This window comes from Oncorhynchus kisutch, unplaced genomic scaffold (genome assembly GCF_002021735.2).
Source record: "Oncorhynchus kisutch isolate 150728-3 unplaced genomic scaffold, Okis_V2 scaffold4015, whole genome shotgun sequence".
NCBI classification, from domain to species: Eukaryota; Metazoa; Chordata; class Actinopteri; order Salmoniformes; family Salmonidae; genus Oncorhynchus; species Oncorhynchus kisutch.
This window is the reverse complement of record NW_022265960.1, coordinates 155,667-175,179: the sequence shown is the minus strand read 5'-3', so window position 1 is coordinate 175,179 and position 19,513 is coordinate 155,667. Positions and strand designations below refer to the sequence as shown.

Sequence of the window (19,513 nt, the reverse complement as noted above, 5' to 3'; positions counted from 1 at the left end):
TCCCAGAAGATTTTGGGTTCAACCTAAGGCTGACTAGGACAGATCAATCAACTTGATCCGACACAGGAAGCCTACATGTCATACGTAAGTAAACCCACAAGAGAGACAATATTGCAAAGGCAGGACCATGTTCGATGGAAGGCGTAGGGGTAGGCAATCGAAAACGTTTGACGGGGAAATTTCTGTCAATATTAGCTAGTCCTACTGAGTGGGCAAGTAACCTTTCCCGCGCTCTTCCTAAAAATACTATTTGTGATGTCATAAAGGTCTAACGTTCCATGACGTAGCATGTAGCCCTAAATTACAGTCCCTGCCTGCAATATTGTCCTCACTCTCGACCTGAACTCAAGTTGAATGTAACCAACACAGACAAGGACATGCTTTTTGAGATATAAAATAGCTTGAATGGATGAAGAAAAGGTAAGCTAAATGACTTCATACAATATTGGGGGAAAGTAAAATAGGGTAAAGCAATCTAAGCGGATATTTCTTGTAAAAAGCTGTAACATATTGTAAAGCAAATGTACCATTCTTTATAAAGTCACCAGCTTAGCTCTGATATGGCTGTAAGAGAGAATAGAGTAGATGTCACGGGTCAAAATTTTGATTGATGACCCTATGTGAACCTATGTGAACTCTATGTGAACCCTATGTAGTGATGACGTGTGCATGTCTTCTGGTCAGGCAAGCCTGGTTAGGTGGGGGCTATGGGGTGAGTAAGGGTCCATTTGACAGGCCGTTAATGATTGATGACCCAAGCCTGATAGACAAGCCTGGTTAGGTGGGGGCTATGGGGTGAGTAAGGGTCCCTTTGACAGGCCGTTAATGATTGATGACCCAAGCCTGATTTATGACCCTATGTAATGATTTATGACCCTATGTCATGTAGAAGGGTGCATGCCCTGGGTTGAGTAAGTGACCATGTGTCAGGTCAACCTGTTACTGTTTCTCACGGTTTGGGTTGGTTAAGGCCCCTTATAAAGCCGCTGAACAATACCTGTTTAAGACTGTACATGATAACCCCCCTGAATATTAAACAAAAATGACACCTATGCCAATTTTAGGGATGTTATGCTCGGCTTGTCATGAACCCAGTGACCAAAGCCTTGAAGAAGTTCTGTGTGAAGCTCCAGAATGTTTTAAAGGATTTTTGGGTACGAGTGAGGGCCACATGTCTTACATATTCCACCCGGAGGATTCTACGGTAAAGATATTCACAGACCGTGGACCCAAACCCCTTTATCCTGCAAAACCTGGGAGTTTTCCCCCGGCTCTGGGGATGAGAGAATGGCTAAACATCAGGCTGGCTCTTTGTAAAATTGAACAGGTCCTAAGTGTTACAAATGTGCCAGGATATGCGTTGGAAGAACAGGTCTGCGGCCGCAGTGATCTCAAGGCTCTAAGAATTGCTTCAATGGACTATAGCCCTGACAACAAAGTGACAATTTTAGCCTGTGACCTTTATGATAAGGCTAATGCTACAAAGTCTGTCAATTCTCCGGTAGCTTCCAGAGCCCGCAAACATGTAAACTTTTTTATTCCTGTGTTTAGTTTTAAATGGGTGGATTATCCAATTTTCATAACACTTATGAATAAGCTGGACATTCTCTTCCAAAATGGGGAACAGTTAAAGCGCTGGGCGAGGCTTTCCTTGAGACAGAGTCAAGACCAAAAGGCCCGACGGCGGATCTACCCCTGGAGTGAAAACTTACCATGTGTTGATGGACATAGCAAGAGAGCCTTGCCTTTTGAGGGTGAACTCGACACGGACAATGGCGGTTGGTTGCATAAGCTCCCAGGATCTGTAAGAAAGGCATCGTAAAATACCTTAAGAATGTAACGATATAAAATGTATGTACTAAATATTTTGAATGAAATAAATGGTTTTAAAATCAGAATCTCACCACGTTATGAACTCTCGCGTTTGTTCACTCTTAGCGCAGTCTGTCCCTGAGAAAAATCTTGCGGAAAAAGCCATGTGCGCGCGCATGTGCGTGAGGGAGTTTTCTGTAGTGGCTGTGTGTGTGTGTGTGTGTGTGTGTGTGTGTGTGTGTGTTTCAAAAACAGAAAAAGGGGGGCGGGTTGTTTGTTAAAAAAATACCCTTGCATGCCTGGTGGTTCGTTTGAAACCAAGGTTTACACTAGCCTGCAAAACAGATGCCTACCCCCCAACAATAATATTGTGTCTTACGACTCCTAATCTTAAAGGCCTTTCATAAAACTATTTTTTTTAGGTGGGCTAAAAAGTAATTCATCCCAGCGATGTCGAGAACAACACACCCCCCCATGCATCTAGGTGCTAGCACCCCGGAGATTTTAGAAGCTCCAAAAGGATCCTAATGTTTAGACACACCCAATACCATGTGTTTGAAATGTGTCAAATATACCATGGGCGGGGGTATAGCCCGAAAAAAACGACAAACCCCAAATGCTATGTAAAAAAATCATTCAGGGGTTTTTCTCTAGGTCGTAGGGTACAAAAGCGCTAGAAACCATGGGCAATGTTAGCAGCGTTTTAGTTCCGATGCAAACAGCACCTCCAGAAACTCCAAGAATCGTTATCGGACTGAAGCGTTAAAAAAGATAATCGGGGAAAACAGTCTAATGGATCTATCGCAAGGTGAGTTCTTGAAATAAATCTTTATTAGATTTGATTGTTGTGGGGAATTGTTTGAAAAGCGTGGGATGTTATAGAAATATTAAACAATCATTAGGATCAGTATGCTTACCGTATAACAAGGCAATATTAGCTAAAGTGATTATAGCTTTAATATTGTCGAATGTTTTATAGATTCTGAAGCATTCACGCAGATACTCCGAGGTATAACTGAGCTCGAACCATCCAATGGGGCTCCGAAACAAAGTGCCTACAAACAAACGCCTGCCCTGAATTGTCAACGTAAGTAAGCTCCAAGAATTCCATACATAAAAATATTTATACCTTAAAAACAAAAAGTGTGGGCATCTTATATTAAAAGTTATTTTATATGTTTACAGAGGACCTAAAGCCTAGAAGGTTAAACGATGCCCTATGGAGCCTGAACGGTTTCTGCGAAGCATATGACTACGAGACAATTCTGCCCTACTCCCAGGATGTATTTACACAAAAGCAGCGAACAGAGACTTTAAACGGCAGGTCAACTCCCCTTGGCCAGGACAACGTTGTCCCCCATATTTCTAAACACCAAAGGATAATTAGTGCTCAGATCCACAGTTCCGCTTCACCCGAACAATTCTACTTGGCCGATATTCACGAGACGTCGTTCCAAGGACTAGGTATGAATCAATTATATATTATTATTTATATATATTATTATTTTAATATTTATATATTTTTTTTATGCCGGAATATGTTAAAACAAGGCCTAATGCTGTTTTTTTGTTTGTTTGTTTTTTTCAGGCTCCCCATCTACCGGACCTGCAGATGTTGTAATACAGGTTGAACAAAGACAACAGCCCCTGGTTTCAGAGCTTCTTCAGAACAGCCCTCGTCAAAAAAGCCGAGGTATTTAATTAATGTATTGTTAATATATAGGCTTATATCTGAAATGTATTTGGCATTTTTAACATATTTTAGGGTTAATAACCTATTTGTGTATGTATTATTTTTATTTCAGACTCCTCACCGGCTTATGAACACAACGCACAAACATCGGAGGATGCCCAGACAAGCATCCCCGAGGAGGCTCCAAAGACACCAGCGAAACCTGATGATGTCAAAGATTTAAATGACATTTCTGAGGTAGACGATTTGATGTTCTGTGAAGCTGCCAACCTTCTTGAATCGGCCAATTCTGTGGGGGAAACAGCAGATTCTGAAATAGACCAAGAACGTTTTTTCAAAGCGTTTACCCTGGGTTTAAAATCACGAAAGGCTCTACTCCAGAGGCGCATGTGTATTCTACTCGAGCATCAATACAATCAGGATGTGTCATTCTGGCGTAGCGAGCTACCCCGTATGTTAAAAAACATTAGGGCTAAAACAAGCAAATACCGCCGTTAAAAAACACACATGTAAACACACACACACACACACACATCCTTAATTAGACAGATGGCGCCCCCTATAGACCAAAGTGAGACAATTGAAACCCTCTTAGCCAGGATCCCTACAGAGCTCCAAGATATAGTTAACCATATGAATGATTCGGGGGTAATTGACATAATGACAATAGATGAAAATCTATTATCCCAGATTCCCTCCGAACTCATAGACATTATTACACGTATGAATGAGTCAGGGCCTTCCGAGGAAAACATGTTAACACAGATTCCCGAAACCATCATATCTCTAATTACCCAGCTTAACGCGAGCCCTAGGTTTAATTCGGCCCCACAGACACCTCTAAGACAGCCTTTAACAACATTGTCCGAAGAGTCTGAAAGTCAATATGATGTTTTTGAACAGTTGGACAAATGTCTAGCAAATCTGGAGGGGGGCGGTCTTGAGATCAGTGTACAGAACGAGAGCGCTAGGTTTAATTCGGCACCCCAGACACCTATAAATCAGCCTTTAACACCAATGTCCGAAGAGTCTGAAACCCAATACGATGTTTTTGAACAGTTGGACAATTGCCTAGTAAATCTGGAGGGGGGAGGTCTTGATCGAAGTGTACATGTTTTGCGTCGAAATAAATTCAACAATATTGAGGTTCGCCAGTTTTTCAATTTCGCATGGGGGGGTCAGATTCGGGAATATGCTGTGTTTTACGTAATGCTTATGGACACTTTGAATGAACTGTTAGCGAGGATTAGAGATTATAGCGAACCTAGGGATCTCTTACAGTTGGAAATTTGTGGAGACAGTCTACAGAGCAAGGTATCGCTTATTTTACAGAATGGTGAAGCAGAGCTTGAACAATTTGTTAAACTGCTAGAACGCCTTGTACAGTCAAATTTAAACGTGCTAGCAGATAGGACCCTCGAACTTGTAGTACAATTAGTACGCCAACCACAAGGGGGCGGGGGTCAGAGACGAAAGCTCGAGAGTTTAATGCAGTCCGAAATCATAAGCAATAAAAGGGCCTATCTCATAAACGTTCACAATCCAGGTAATAAGCTATGTTTTGCCATAGGTTTGGCCCACTTACTCAGCCCAGGATGTACGGATCAAGCCGCGTTACATAAAGCTCGAGAGCTACAAACTGCGGTGGGTCTCGGTATACAGGATGCTGTGGCTTTCTCAGACATAGTCAAATTTGAAAACTTTCTGAACATCAAGATTGTGGTTTTGTACCACAGTAGGGCTAATGACGCTCTCCTCAAGTTCCAAAATATACCCGAACCACATCCTAAGACTATGTACTTTTATGTGCAAAATGAGCATTACTATGCCGTAACTAACATCACAGCCTTTTTAGGCGCGCCATATGTCTGTCCAGCCTGTCATACCGGCTACACACGCATGGGGGGGCACTCGTGCCGTTACAACTGTTCAGTATGTCTGGATAAACATTGCCCTATGCAGCCGCTAAACTTGACCCCCTGTGCGGATTGTCACCGCACATGTCGTTCGGCCTACTGTTACGAAAAACACAAAACTGAAACATGGCATCCCTAGGCATGTAAATCTGTAAGCAGTTGTGACATTAACAAGAAATGTCCAAAATGTCATTGCAATTACAACCTTAAAATAGATAGCCCTAAACCTCATGTTTGTGGAATTATACACTGCCCAATCTGTAAAGGTCCTTTGAAAAGCAGAGACGCGGAAGCGGTTCAAGAAGTAACACATGAGTGTTACATTCAGCCCTTGGCTGAAGATGAACATACAGAGAAATATGTGTTTTATGATTTTGAGACAACTCAGCAATCAGGGGTTCATTTGCCTATTTTTGTGTCAACCATGACTTTCAAGGGTGAAAAATGGTCGGCCGAGGGACCCGATTGTGCCCGACTCTTTCTAAAACATTTTAGAAAAGCCCAGTACAGAAACTTCACGTTTATAGCTCACAATGCTAGGGCCTATGACTCCTATCTGCTTCTGAACCCTTTGATACAGCAAGGCGTGGCACCCAGTGTCATAGCTCAAGGGAGTAAAATATTATGCTTTGTTGACCCCGCCTTCAAACAGAGATACATTGACAGCTTAAGCTTCTTACCCATGAGATTGGCTCAAATGCCAGAGGCCTTGGGTTTTGAAAACTCTGTCAAAGGCTATTTCCCTCATTTCTTCACATCTGAGGAGAATCTACATTATATAGGATCTTATCCAGCCCCCGAAATGTACGGGTGTGATCAAATGTCTCCCAAAGAGCGTGAGAGATTCATGACATGGTACGAGACCGTAAGACATGGCACTTTTGATTTCCATAAAGAGATGGAATCATACTGTGACAATGACGTTGTTATACTTCGTGAAGGATGCCTCAGATTCAGAGAAGAGGTAATCAAAGATGCGGGCATTGACCCCTGGAGCTGTACAACTATTGCATCAGCGTGCATGAAAACCTATCGTACACACTATCTAACTCCTGAATCTATAGCTATCCCATCGCCAGACAACTACCGACGCCAATTCAAGGCCTACTCTAGTGGTTCCATTCAATGGTTGGAGTACTTGGCCCAGGATAAAGATATTTTTATCCAACATGCTTTGAATCGGGGGGAGAAGGCTTTTGGGCCTTACCATGTAGATGGATACACACAGATTGACGGGGTTGAGACAGTGTATGAGTACAACGGTTGTTTCTTCCACGGTTGTAAATTATGCTTTGTCCCCCACACCTTGTGTGTCCTAACCCAAAAGACTTTTGGGGAAATGTACCAAGAGTTTCAAGACAAACTGAATTCTTTAAAGGCTACTTACGGGTTAAAAGTTGTGGTTTTGTGGGAGCACGAATGGACAGCCCTCAAAAAGGTAGATCCTAGTGTTAAGGCCTTCCTTACCCATTATGACCCTCCAGAGCCCCTGGAACCGCGACAGGCCTTGTTTGGAGGCCGGACCAATGCTTTGACATTGCGTTATGTAGCTCAACCCGACGAGACAATAGGCTATGTAGATTTTACATCCCTATATCCTCATGTAATGAGTTCCTCATTCTATCCTATAGGGCATCCTGAAATTATTCACAGCGACTTTGACGAACCCCAAAATTATTTTGGTTTAATCAAAGCGACTGTCTACCCTCCTAGGGGGCTGTTTATACCTGTGTTGCCTTACAAGGGTCCTAAAGGAAAACTTTTCTTTCCCCTTTGTCGCACATGCTGTGAAAACCACAACCAGGAAAACCCCTGTGATCACACAGATCAAGAAAGAGCCCTGACCGGTGTATGGGTCACTGTAGAATTCTCTAAGGCTTTAGAGAAGGGGTATCGTGTGGCCAAAATCTTTGAAGTGTGGAACTTTTCCAGGAAATCAGACACACTTTTTAAAGAGTAAATCAAAACCTTCTTGAGATGCAAGCAGATGGCTTCAGGCTATCCTGCATCGGTCACAGATCAAGAAAGTAAAGACCAGTACATTCAAGACTACCATGACAGAGAAGGCATACTTCTTGACCCTGACAGAATAGAGGTCAACAAAACCAAAAGAAATGTGTCGAAATTGTACTTGAACTCCCTTTGGGGGAAATTAGCGCAGAGATGCAATATGCTAACAACTTCGATCATTAAAGACCCCGAAGAATTTTTGGAATTTGTTTTTTCGGACCAATACGAAATTTCACATTTTTCCTTCTTGAGTCAAGACATTGCCTTGGTGCAATGGAGGCGCCACCAAAAGTGGGTTCTACCCCCGGGTAATGTAAATGTGTTTCTTGCAGCATTTACCACAGCCTATGGCCGCCTTGAACTGTACACCCTCATGGAACAGCTTCAGAGGCGGGTTCTTTACCACGACACAGACTCTGTGGTCTATGTAAGCAAACCGGGGGATTGGACCCCCCCACTTAGCAACTATCTTGGGGGTTTAACGAGTGAACTCGAAGAGGGTGACCATATTACAGAATGGTCCTCATGTGGTCCAAAAAGCTATGCTTTTAGGACTAAAGCCAATCACGTGGTGTTGAAAGCCAAAGGCGTGACTCAAAACTATGAAAATGCACCGCGTGTAAACTTGGAATCAATCACGCGCTTGGTCGAGGGGTTCGTAAAGGACAAGAATAGTGACTTGGAGATTTTGAGCTCCTACAACAAAATAGTGAGGGATAAAAAGGGGTTCCATCTAAGAAACGCACCACTCACTAAAAGATTCAGGGTAGTCTATGACAAGAGACAGCTATTGCCTGACGGTACCACATTGCCCTTTGGCTACTGACTTATGCTACAAGCCCCAGTGTGTCTTAAAGCTTAAGATATTATGACTGCTGTCGAGGGTTTTGACCCCCGGCTACAATTGCCTTTTTCAGCATTAATTGCAGGACCTTCAAACAGTGGCAAAACTTTTTTTGTAAAAAGTATTTTAGAGAATTCTGAACATGTGTTATCTCAAAAGCCTGACAATATTGTATGGTGTTATTCATGTTACCAACCTCTGTATGATGAATTATTGAAGACAATAAAAATCAAGTTTGTTGAAGGAATACCCGATTCTCTGTCTGATGATGAACTTCTCCCCCCACATGTAAATAATCTGCTGGTTTTGGACGATATGCTATTTGCTGGTAGCGAACACCCTGAAATTGCACGAGCTTTTACCCAATATACTCATCATAGAAACCTGTCCGTGCTTTACTTGGTCCAGAATGTGTTTCACCAAGGTAAAAATAGTCGGACCATTAGCTTGAATGCCAACTACATGGTATTGTTTAAAAATCCTAGAGACAAACTGCAAATTAGCACTCTAGCTCAGCAGATGTACCCTGGACGGAAATCATACTTTATGGAGAGCTATGAGGACGCTACCAAAGAGCCATTTTCTTATTTAATCGTGGATTTAAAAGCAAATACTCCAGAACACCTTAGGCTACGTACAGGGCTGTTTCCGGGGGAGAGGCCTGCTGCATACCTTCCTAAAAAGTAAACGCTATGTCTCTGCGTTTAAAAAGAAACCTCCCCCTCTTGAGAAGGCTAGTAGGTTCTACAGCTAAAGAACGGAAGGCCATCTTGGGTCGCTGTTCTTCAGATCTCATATTAGCCCTATGTGAGATTGCTTTGAATCTTCTCAAAGGACGCATTCCACTCACCCTGAACCAATTGAAAAAATTAAGGAGACAAAAGACAGCGATCAAACTCTTTGCCAATAAAAGGGCCAGTCTTCAAAAGAAAAGACATAGTATACAACAGTCTGGGGGTTTTCTTCTACCTTTACTCAGTATAGCCGTGCCCTTCATCACCAGCCTTATTGCGGCCAGACGTGGTGGTTGAACACGTGGGTGTGATGGCCACTAAAATGTACTTGGTGCCTCAACAAGAGTTGGATAGACTTAAAAAACAAATGCAGGGTCCTGAAGATATCAGACAAACAGCGGAAAATGATTTGGATACGGCCATGAAGGATGTTTTGAACCGAAAAGGATTGAACCCCTATGATAAGATTCAAAAATACACAAACCTAATGCAAAGGTATTTGACTCGGGTAAAGCAAGGGGAGAGAGAGACTAACCATTTAACCCTTTCCCTACCGGACCCTTTAACAGATGTCGAACCTAACGATAGCCATGCCCCTGTAAGGCCTGTACCGTCGATCTTACCTAGTGGAGATAATATGTCGGGTGAAGCTCAAATGCCATTTGAAGATAAAGTTATGCATGACCTACTGACACATGTGCCTTTACGTAACAGGAAGAATGTTAAATACATTATGAACAAGATAAAAGACTCAAAGGGGATAGCTGCTTGGAACGACTCTGGAGAGTTTATCCTTCAGGGCTCTGTGGTTAGGGGGTCCCATATGCAGGACTTGCTTAAAAGTACCACGGCTGCCCACAAGGTTGCTGATGACCGAAGGCCTCCCGGCTGGCGTCAGTTTCTTAAGGCCCTGGCAATCCTCAACATCCCCCTCTCCGGTGTACCCAACCATAAGCTTCGTCAACAGATTCAAGCTTTAAAACAAAAGCCTTCAACGAGATACAGCACCCCTAAAGATGCCCCAACGACACCGGCCCCATATGAAAGCGATGATGCTAACTCATTTACTCCCATGAACGTCTCAGGACCTTTTCCTAAACCCGATCTCTCGGCGTGGTTAGACTTTTGAAAATGACTTTTGAATGACTATGATTAAATTCAATAAATTTTTTATTTGAAAAATAAGCAAGTTAACATTTGTGGCATTCTTGAAACATATGACGTGAGCATACGCCTTGATTACGCGTTCTTAAAGGACACACATTTGAACACTTTTGATATTTTCTAACAAAACAAGATACAAGGTTATCATTACTTCTTAAATCATCCTTATAAAGAGACATAACATCTTCAAAAGAAACTCCCCGGGCTCTTTGGCACAGGTAAAATACACAGTGGTGACCGCATGTAGTGGAAAGGTTATCTTGCACTTGTTTGATGTTGTAGTAGATCTTTGTACCGTTTAGGGTCAAAAAATCTTTAATAGATTTAGGGAAATGTGAAAAACCGGGGGGAAAGCCATAGGAATCAAAAAAAGTTGAGATTTTTCGTCCACCTTCCTGTTCTAATGTCATAGCTAGCCAATGTTCACCAGGCATGTGTTTAGGATGGGTATTGACAATAAACATTGCAGGCCTCTCAGACCATATCTCCATAGGTAATTCATCACAAGCCAACACTCCACAAAATTGTTTTCCAATCAAGCGGCTCATGAGCCCGTCCAACTCTTGGGTATTCATGTCTTTGTTCAAAGGTCCTTAATAATAATCCACTAAGACCTGTCTTCGGGCATTCACTTCCAAGATTGAATCAGAGCATGCGTAAACAATCATGCTAACTGTACAGGCTAAAGGTGTACGGAAACGCATTTCCAGCCTGAGGTTACCTTGGGACACCACAGACAGATTTCCTGAGGTGTCATCATCAGGTGATAAATTGAAAGCATACAATGTGTAACCCTCTGCAAAATCATTTCTGTCAATAGGTAAAGAGAGATCTTTTAGATGTCGCCCTGTAGCCAGGAATAGATTGTAAAATTCTCGCACAGATATGTTGTTATTAAATTGTGGTTGGAAAGCCTTCGCCGGAACCTGACGTCCGTCCTGACAGAGCGCTACATACTCTGCATTGAAGTGCTGAAAATTAAAGGGTTTTTTATCTAAACTGCCCGTATTAGAGGCGTGATCAACCAGACCTATAACCACATATCTAGGTAAAGGGCCTAGAAATAGGTTTTCTTGACTGCAGATTCTACTGCCCACAGGTATGCTAAAGGTTTTCATGGTAATTCTTTGGAGAGGGTAAAGGGCATTTCCTTTCATCAAAGCATGTGAGTGACCCAGGCGCACGGCCGGAGATACAGATACTTTTTTAATAAAAAGGGTTGCCCCCAACACTTTCAAACTAAAATCCCCGTCTTGGGGAGACATCAGGCAAAAATCATCCTTGGCCCTGGTTAATTTTAATCTTAAATCAACCGAATTTAAGAGTAACCGTTCTTGAAAGAAAATGTCAGAGTGTATAGGGCCTAGCAAATGAAACTCTCGAGATTCGGCGCAGTAGCGAGCTCGTGCCGCTAGTCCTTTGTTTGCACCGGTGGAAGGGTCTGTCGATTCCATAGAGGCTCCTGCAGTATCCTTGCTAAACAGCCCGGCGCTAAATTGGGTTTTGAGAGTGTCTTCGGAGTAGTTTAGTAAACACTCCATGATGGCTCTATAAGGGTATGTAGCGCTGCTTTGACTGATTAGGCGTTCACCCAAAGTCACATCAACTTGGGAGAAAATGGTGGCCAAGGGGTAATTAATGAGACTCACTTTGGCATCGTCTGCAATATTAGACCCATCTCTTTTGGTCACTTTTAGACGTAAATGCACCAAGGTGTTGTTGAGGTCCAGATAGTTGTCACCATGGCCTGGTATGAAAAATTCGATAGGCCCGTTATCGGTAATAGCAGAGAGAGGGGCTATCTCCACATAACTGGATCTATCTATTGAATGCTGCGTTAACGGTGCCGTGAAAAGATCAAGTTCTGTCTTTATAGCTTCAGAGGACATTCGATGTAAAAGAGCCATGTCACTTATTCTTTTAGAAAATACTTCCTAGTATTCTTTTAGCCTGTTTTGGTACAGACCTCCTCACTTTACCCCGTCTTTGACTTACTGAGGTTCTTTTAACAGTTAACCGCCGCTTTTTAGGTGCAGGTCTACGCCTTAAACCAGGGGGTCTCTTTTTTGGCCTTCGAGACAATATCATAAGCCCCGAGCCTTCTTGATGCTCCACCTCTGGTGACGCCCTTCGGGTCATAGCATTGGCTACAACCTCACTTACTATATTTTTAGCCGCTGATTTTAAATGTGGTTTGGCTATGCTGAAGCCTCTCTTCATAAACGGTAAAACCATCCTGAAGAGGTTACGGAATATACCTCCTATCCCCGAACCATACATTGTCGGCGCTCCATGATATCCTGGTAGTCCATTACCCACTTGATCCACATAGTATGAAACATAACGGTTAGGGTCGAGCTGATGGTGCTCCATAACCCTTTTATTTGTATTATGTTTATAAATATAATACAGCTATTATATATGTAGAGAGGTTTTGGTGGGTCTAAAGTGGAGTTTTACAATCGTTTTACCATAAGTAAATTCAATGTTTTCGTTCTGATCCGTTTTAAGCTCAACCTGAATGTTTTCAATATAGTTCTTGCTGACATGTACGTAGTGCGGCTTGTCATAATTGACAGTGACGATGTCCCCATCCTTGCCGTCTATATGAACTGTTCGCAGGAGGGGCACACAGCTGTCTCCGACCCTTTGATAGGTTATGATGTCGGTATAGACAAATATGTTGTAAAAGCCTGCATGTATATCCGCAGGGAATGGGAATAATTTATCGTTTACATACGTCCATTTATTGGGACCCATCCCCAACATGTAGGATAAATTACCGCTGGTCTTTATACCTCCGTTAGCAGGCCCTGAGATTTGTATCCTTTTATGGATTGGATTGTAGAATAGGAATATTTCCATCTTGTTCAGGGTTAGGTGTTCATTCAACTCTGAGACGATCCTGTCGACGGTTCTATAGAAACCTTTTTTAAGCTTAATAAGTTTCGCAGGTTCCGAGAACCTTTTGCAATAAAAATCACGGTCCTTAGCTTTGATATTATACCAACTATGGGGGTATGTAATCTCGCTGAGACCTACTTCCCAAGCCTCTGATAACTCTATAGGCTTTGGAAAATTGGTTGTATACTTCGAACTCTGATTATTACGATATATCTGTGCCGACGCATTACTGGGGAGAGTCAGGTAGAAGCCGCTGTGTTCCATGATGCCCAACTGTGTACACGCGAATGATGCGCTAGTTATCATGACTAGGGGTTTAAATTAACCCCCGTTGCCTCCACCACATCCTGCTCCAATACCCAACTGTTGAACTTTTGAGGCCAGTTTTTCCAGCGGACCAGCAACCATTTTTTACCCTTTTCTCTCTTCTGATCTAGAATCTCCTCCACGTGAAAGACTTTGTCTTTACCCAACTGGACCTTCTGTAATTCCTTCTCATAAAAAGATCCCTCTATAAGATCCCCGTCATAATCTTTTAATTTGTAGACCGGCGGAATGCGTGGCAGACATTCGGTAACGGTAAACAACTCCGAGCTAAAGCCTTGTTCGTATTTTTTGTCGAAAACACCCCTCAACTTTGATATACGCACCAAGTCACCCACTAGGAATTTAAAAGTCATTTTTTTCTTACGGCGAAGTGGGAACAAACCATACATATTTTTAAAGACTTGAAAAGAGTTTTCCGAAGAGACCTCCGAGGGCTTCATACGTATAGTCTTATGGTAGCTGTGGTTGTAACCGTTTACTAAATCCTGAACTATGTCTGTATATCGGTTGGTGTTGTGAGCTGTAAAATAGCGCCACATCCGCTCTTTCAAAGTCCTATTAAAGCGTTCCACAACCGAAGCTTTCAAATCAGAGCCTGTAGCAAAATGTACTATATTATACTTATTCATTAGCTTCTGAAATGTTTGATTAAAAAATTCTTTTCCGCCATCCGTCTGCACTTTCTTGGGGGCGCCTCCTGCCTTCAAGATCGATTCAAAGGCCCTGGTCACCTCTGCCCCGCTCTTATTTTTTAACACCCTTACATAGGCTAATTTAGAGAAAATATCTATAACCGTTAGCATGTAGCGATTTCCATCATTTTTATCGGCAAGGGACTGCATGTCACATAGATCCGCCTGAAATTGGGATAATGGATGCGTAGAAAAAACTCTATTTCTTGGAAAATGTTTTCTTACAGGTTTATGTAGAGTGTAGGCATCTTGCTCTGATAACCATTCATTCACTTTAGCATCGCTTAACAGACTACCTGTTTCTTCGACTATAGCTCTCTGTAAACGCTCTTTACCCCCATAAGACCCGGGGTTAGAGGGATTATAATATATGTTTTTCAACAGCTGCTCAGCCATCCTTCTTGCCTCTCTGAGGTACAATAACTGTAATGAGCCACTTTCATATAACGACAACATTTCAGTTTGTGAATTTTTATTTTAAGAATGCAACAATTATTACGTATACAGACAATTCAGGATTTGTTGCAAGATACAAGTCCCCGTTTTCTCAACAATCACAGCATGCAACACCCTGTATATATTGTTTAGATTTACAGGTTTGTTTCGCTGAATTTTTAAAACACACACGTCTGATATATAAGTATATAAACAACAAATATGATACACATTCACATTAAAGGGTGGTTCAAACAAATAATGTAAAATCTTAGCCAAAGTTATTTCTAGTTCTTCAGAATCCTCAACAAGCCTTGATACCATATGTGACCATTGTAAACTCTCGCCCGTATGTCGGACATGTTTCATGATTTGCTCCATTTTTAACACACGCTCTACAATAACCCCTGTATTGTGGGTTGTGTAGAACTTTACATTGTTCACTTTATTTTCAATAATCTGATGCATAACATTTGTAAGGTCTCTCAAAAGAAAAAATGTATTTATTCGCTCAAACATCGTAGACACATAGTTACCCATAGCTCTAAATAAACAAAATGTCACTCGGTCTCTTGGGATTTATTGAGCCAGAAAAGCATCACATCAGCCATCACAGCTTCCCTGTATTTGTTGTCGTCCACCAGGGTGTGTCGGATTTCTTTGAGTTTCTCATGGATGAAGAGGGCCTCCTTCAGTTCATGTAGGAAGGCTTCGGTTACCCCGTAAACTCTAGGGATAGACGGCGCAATACCCATAGACTCCAGGGCGATGACCAGCGCTGGTATAAAACGGCAGGACCACAGTCTTTTCACCAGCTCCTCAAAATGATTGAAAAAGTAGTATCTAGGAGGGTCGTAGAGGCAAGGATGACGACGCTGGCTGGGATGATTGATCTCACAGCCGATGCATTTTTCTCGTATATATTCGCCAATCACCACGTTTAAAAGTGTAGCTACAGAGGCCTTGATTGTATCCACAAAAACAGTACTGGCCACCCCATCAAACACATCCTCAGGCTGGGTAAATGTCGGGGGTGTCACGGGTCTTGCCAGGGGTGCGTAGAGTGTAGGGCTTCGTGGCATAGAGTCTTTAGTGTCGGGCCCCCATGACGTAGTGGCTTCCTCGTAGATGGTCTGGAGATCCATGGTGTATGCTGAAATGAAGAACTGGCTGCTTTTTTTCTTTTTATTGTAGAACAAGGCCCTTGGGTATCTGGGGGGGCGGGGTTAAAGCATCCGCTTACTTAGTTTTCTTCTGACGCTGTATCTTCTTGAGGCTCTTTTGCATCGTAATCTTTACGATTCGTATATATTATGCACTTCTTTAAATGAACAAGGCTCTGACGCTGTTGGCTCTGTACAAAGAGAGCATCCAACGGTTGCAACATTTTCAATTCCAGTACATCCCAACTGTTAAAAGGAATAAGCAGACGCAGTCGGGTATCCCCAGTCAGGCCACCACCCCTAAGTTTGTGGTTTCGGATTGCCTCGGTGCCGATATAGAACTCCACGCTGCCGCACGGTCGGCCATTCTTTCTTTGTATTTTCACCCTGTGAAATATTTGTCCTGAGGAGTCCGGGGTACCTTCCCAACGGGTCTCGTGGCCCGTGAACACACTATACCCCTTGGTGATAAGGCTCAGTTCAGGACACACAACCTTGCGAAAAACCGACCAGTCTTCAACACCATATTCCAAGCCTACAGTCTGGTCTGTATATTCTTCTCCTTCATCTACCGTATAGAGGGTCACTCTACAGGCCAGGTAATCAAACCGATACCCCCACTGCTGGCCATTAGACATCAACACTTGATCTGTCAGAGCATTTGCTGGCGGTATTTGGGTTCTATACACATTTAAAAAACGTTTTTTTGGCGCATCATATATTGCTGGTTGATACTTTGCCCTTGCTCTATGGGCAACCCGAAGGCCTGTTTCAGTTGTTACAGTCATCACTGCTTTGGTACCGATCCCAAATTCCATGGTTATTCTTAAGATCTTGTGCACTCTTAAACAGGTATTGTTCAGCGGCTTTATAAGGGGCCTTAACCAACCCAAACCGTGAGAAACAGTAACAGGTTGACCTGACACATGGTCACTTACTCAACCCAGGGCATGCACCCTTCTACATGACATAGGGTCATAAATCATTACATAGGGTCATAAATCAGGCTTGGGTCATCAATCATTAACGGCCTGTCAAAGGGACCCTTACTCACCCCATAGCCCCCACCTAACCAGGCTTGTCTATCAGGCTTGGGTCATCAATCATTAACGGCCTGTCAAATGGACCCTTACTCACCCCATAGCCCCCACCTAACCAGGCTTGCCTGACCAGAAGACATGCACACGTCATCACTACATAGGGTTCACATAGAGTTCACATAGGTTCACATAGGGTCATCAATCAAAATTTTGACCCGTGACATCTACTTTATTCTCTCTGCTGTAGCTCTATTTATGATGTCCTCTGCACAGATCTACTCTGACATTGACATATTATTACTTATTGGAATGTCTGTCCTTCAGGTAGCACAGAGGGAGGATGGTGATCCTCAGAGGGAAGGAAAGGAAGTTGTTGAGGAAGAACCGGTGGCCACGCCCAAAGAGGAGGCCAAGAAGGGAAGGAAGGTAAGATAGCAGGAGTGACAGAGCACATAATAGGCCTACTGGGTTACACTCTGTACCTGATAGCAGCCATACCATAGATATATATATATATATATATATATATATGATAACAACATACGTAGTAGCTGTTTTCAAAATGTGTTTTAAGAGCTGCTTTGACCTGGCCCATAGCCTATTCATAAATTGTCTCAGAGTAGGAGTGCTTATCTAGGATCAGTTTTGCATTTGAGATCATAATGAATACAATTATTTGGGCAAGGTTGAGCCCACACCTTATCTGATGTACTTTATGTATACGGGCCCTGGTGTTACATGTCTGCCATCATTTGAGATCTGGAATCTGTTCTGTTCTATCCTAGGCAAAAAGGAAGAGGAGTGGCAAGAAGTCAAGGAAGCTGGGCACTGACAACGATGCAGGTCAGAGATTTACCTCTGTAGTACTACATTGTTTCTCTATTCTGTCTGTGATGTGCAGGTTGTGCTATCCATTTTCAATGAAACTGTAGTCTACTGTAATCAGTAAGAAAGGTCACATAGATAGCTTTATTCAAATAGGCCTATTCTAAAACAATGAAATCAGAGTATTAAGAGATAAAACGTCTGATTTCTCTTTAATTTTGTTTCTACTTCCTCTACGGCAATCACATCTTTAGTCTCCAGGAATAAACACCTGGATAGAGGATCTGTAATTGAGCTCCTGGAGAAGAAAGCTGTTAAGGCTGCATTCGGCCCAGGCAACAAGGATGAAATGGAATACTCCTATCCAATCCTCATCTCATTCCTGCGCAATCTTACTGATGAGTATGTTAAAAGTTTTTCTGTAATGTTCAACATTTATGAAATATTGTGCAGTGGGAACTAAACACTAACTAAAACACTTATTTAAAATGTTCTAGGCAGTGGCAAGTGATCTACAAAGGACTAAAAAACCCTGTAAGTTTCCCTACCTGCCTTTGACCTTTGATGTGTCAATGATCTGTTGAATTCAGAGATTAGCCATCAAGTCATATTCTGTTATTCATGTTCATTTCTCTGTCAGACTTCATCCAATTTTGAATTCAGTCACTGACAAGAATTACAATGTTGATCAAATGCATTCTGTTCGATCTAGAATACTTTACATCACAGTTCCATTGAAAAGACTGTTTTTGTTCTGTTTGTTCAAAACAGATGACGAAGGAACAGCTTGCCAAATTGTGCAAGACAATTGTAACCTTCATCGCACAGACCACCCTGCAGATCCTGCTGCCAGCCCTGGCCCGCGTACTTGGGGTAAAGGACTTTGCTGACGACGACACTGACTCACCCAAGAGGGGTGGCAGTGCAAGATCCTTTGCTGCCTTTGACAAGGAAAGACTGGAGCTCATCCAGGAAGTTAGATATCTGGCGAAGAAAATGTATAAGGGCGGCACAGGGGCTCAACATCTCAGGTCCCTAACACCCTCTTCTAAGAGGTATGTTCCCCTCAAGGTTTTCATGTATGGATTTCACCAAGATCATCTATCCCAGTGTTAGCCAATGCAATTTACTCTATCTGATGTAGTGCAAAATGTAATGTATCAGCCTTTGAGCATATTCAAATTAATGAGCATGTAAAGCGATCAAAAGGACATGTAGATATTTAGAATACTAAAATTACAACGCTTGACCGATTTGCCAAGTTAAGACAGGAATTATCATGCTTTGCTTGTTCGTTTTAAAGTTCCCAGACCTCAGTGAAAGTCCACCTGGGAATGACAGAGGACAGAATCATCAAAAGTGTCCAGGAGCAACTGTCTGATCATAATATCCTGTCCTCTTGCCCACCTGAGCTGACTGTTGGTCTTATCAAGGTGGTGGTCGAACAGCTTAACTCTGCCCTCTCTGCGACCATCAGCAGAGCCATTTCAGGGCGGTCCTCCCCTATTTCTTCTGGTACCCAGGCCGCTGAACAAATGGTCAACATGGTCCAGAAATGTTTTGATGATCACACCACCCCAGAGGACCAGAGCTCTACCTCTGTATTAGAGTCATGCATTCCACCTGCAACAGAAGAAGTGATGACTGTTATCGCAGAGATGGTGGGTGAATTGGAAAAAGAAGATCCGGAATTGGCTATGGTTTTTCGAGAAGTGGCTGTGAAAGTTAAAATGTTGGCATCTGGCAGTGACCTTGTAGTGGAGCACCTGGATGTTGAAGACTCTCCTGTTCCAGAGGAGCTGAACATAATATGTACATCTTGCAAAGCAATGATGCAAAATCTTGGCACTCTGTTTAGTGTGAAGTTCAAGACCAAAGCCTCAAAGGCTGTGAGTGAAATTCTTGTGAGAATGTTAATGAGCGATATCTCTGGTATGGTTCAACCTTCTCATTC

General features: G+C 42.6%; 1 protein-coding gene across 1 annotated transcript; it reads left to right on the top strand.

Moving 5' to 3' along the window:
- The first annotated feature begins 16,980 nt into the window (after window positions 1-16,980).
- On the top strand, window positions 16,981-19,362 carry LOC116373079 (uncharacterized). The gene is made up of 7 exons (XM_031821782.1): window positions 16,981-17,160; window positions 17,520-17,577; window positions 17,814-17,961; window positions 18,057-18,093; window positions 18,331-18,614; window positions 18,863-19,259; window positions 19,354-19,362. The coding sequence occupies exons 1-7, from the start codon at window positions 16,990-16,992 to the stop codon at window positions 19,360-19,362; spliced, it is 1,104 nt and encodes a 367-aa protein (XP_031677642.1). The 5' UTR covers window positions 16,981-16,989.
- Window positions 19,363-19,513: the final 151 nt, after the last annotated feature.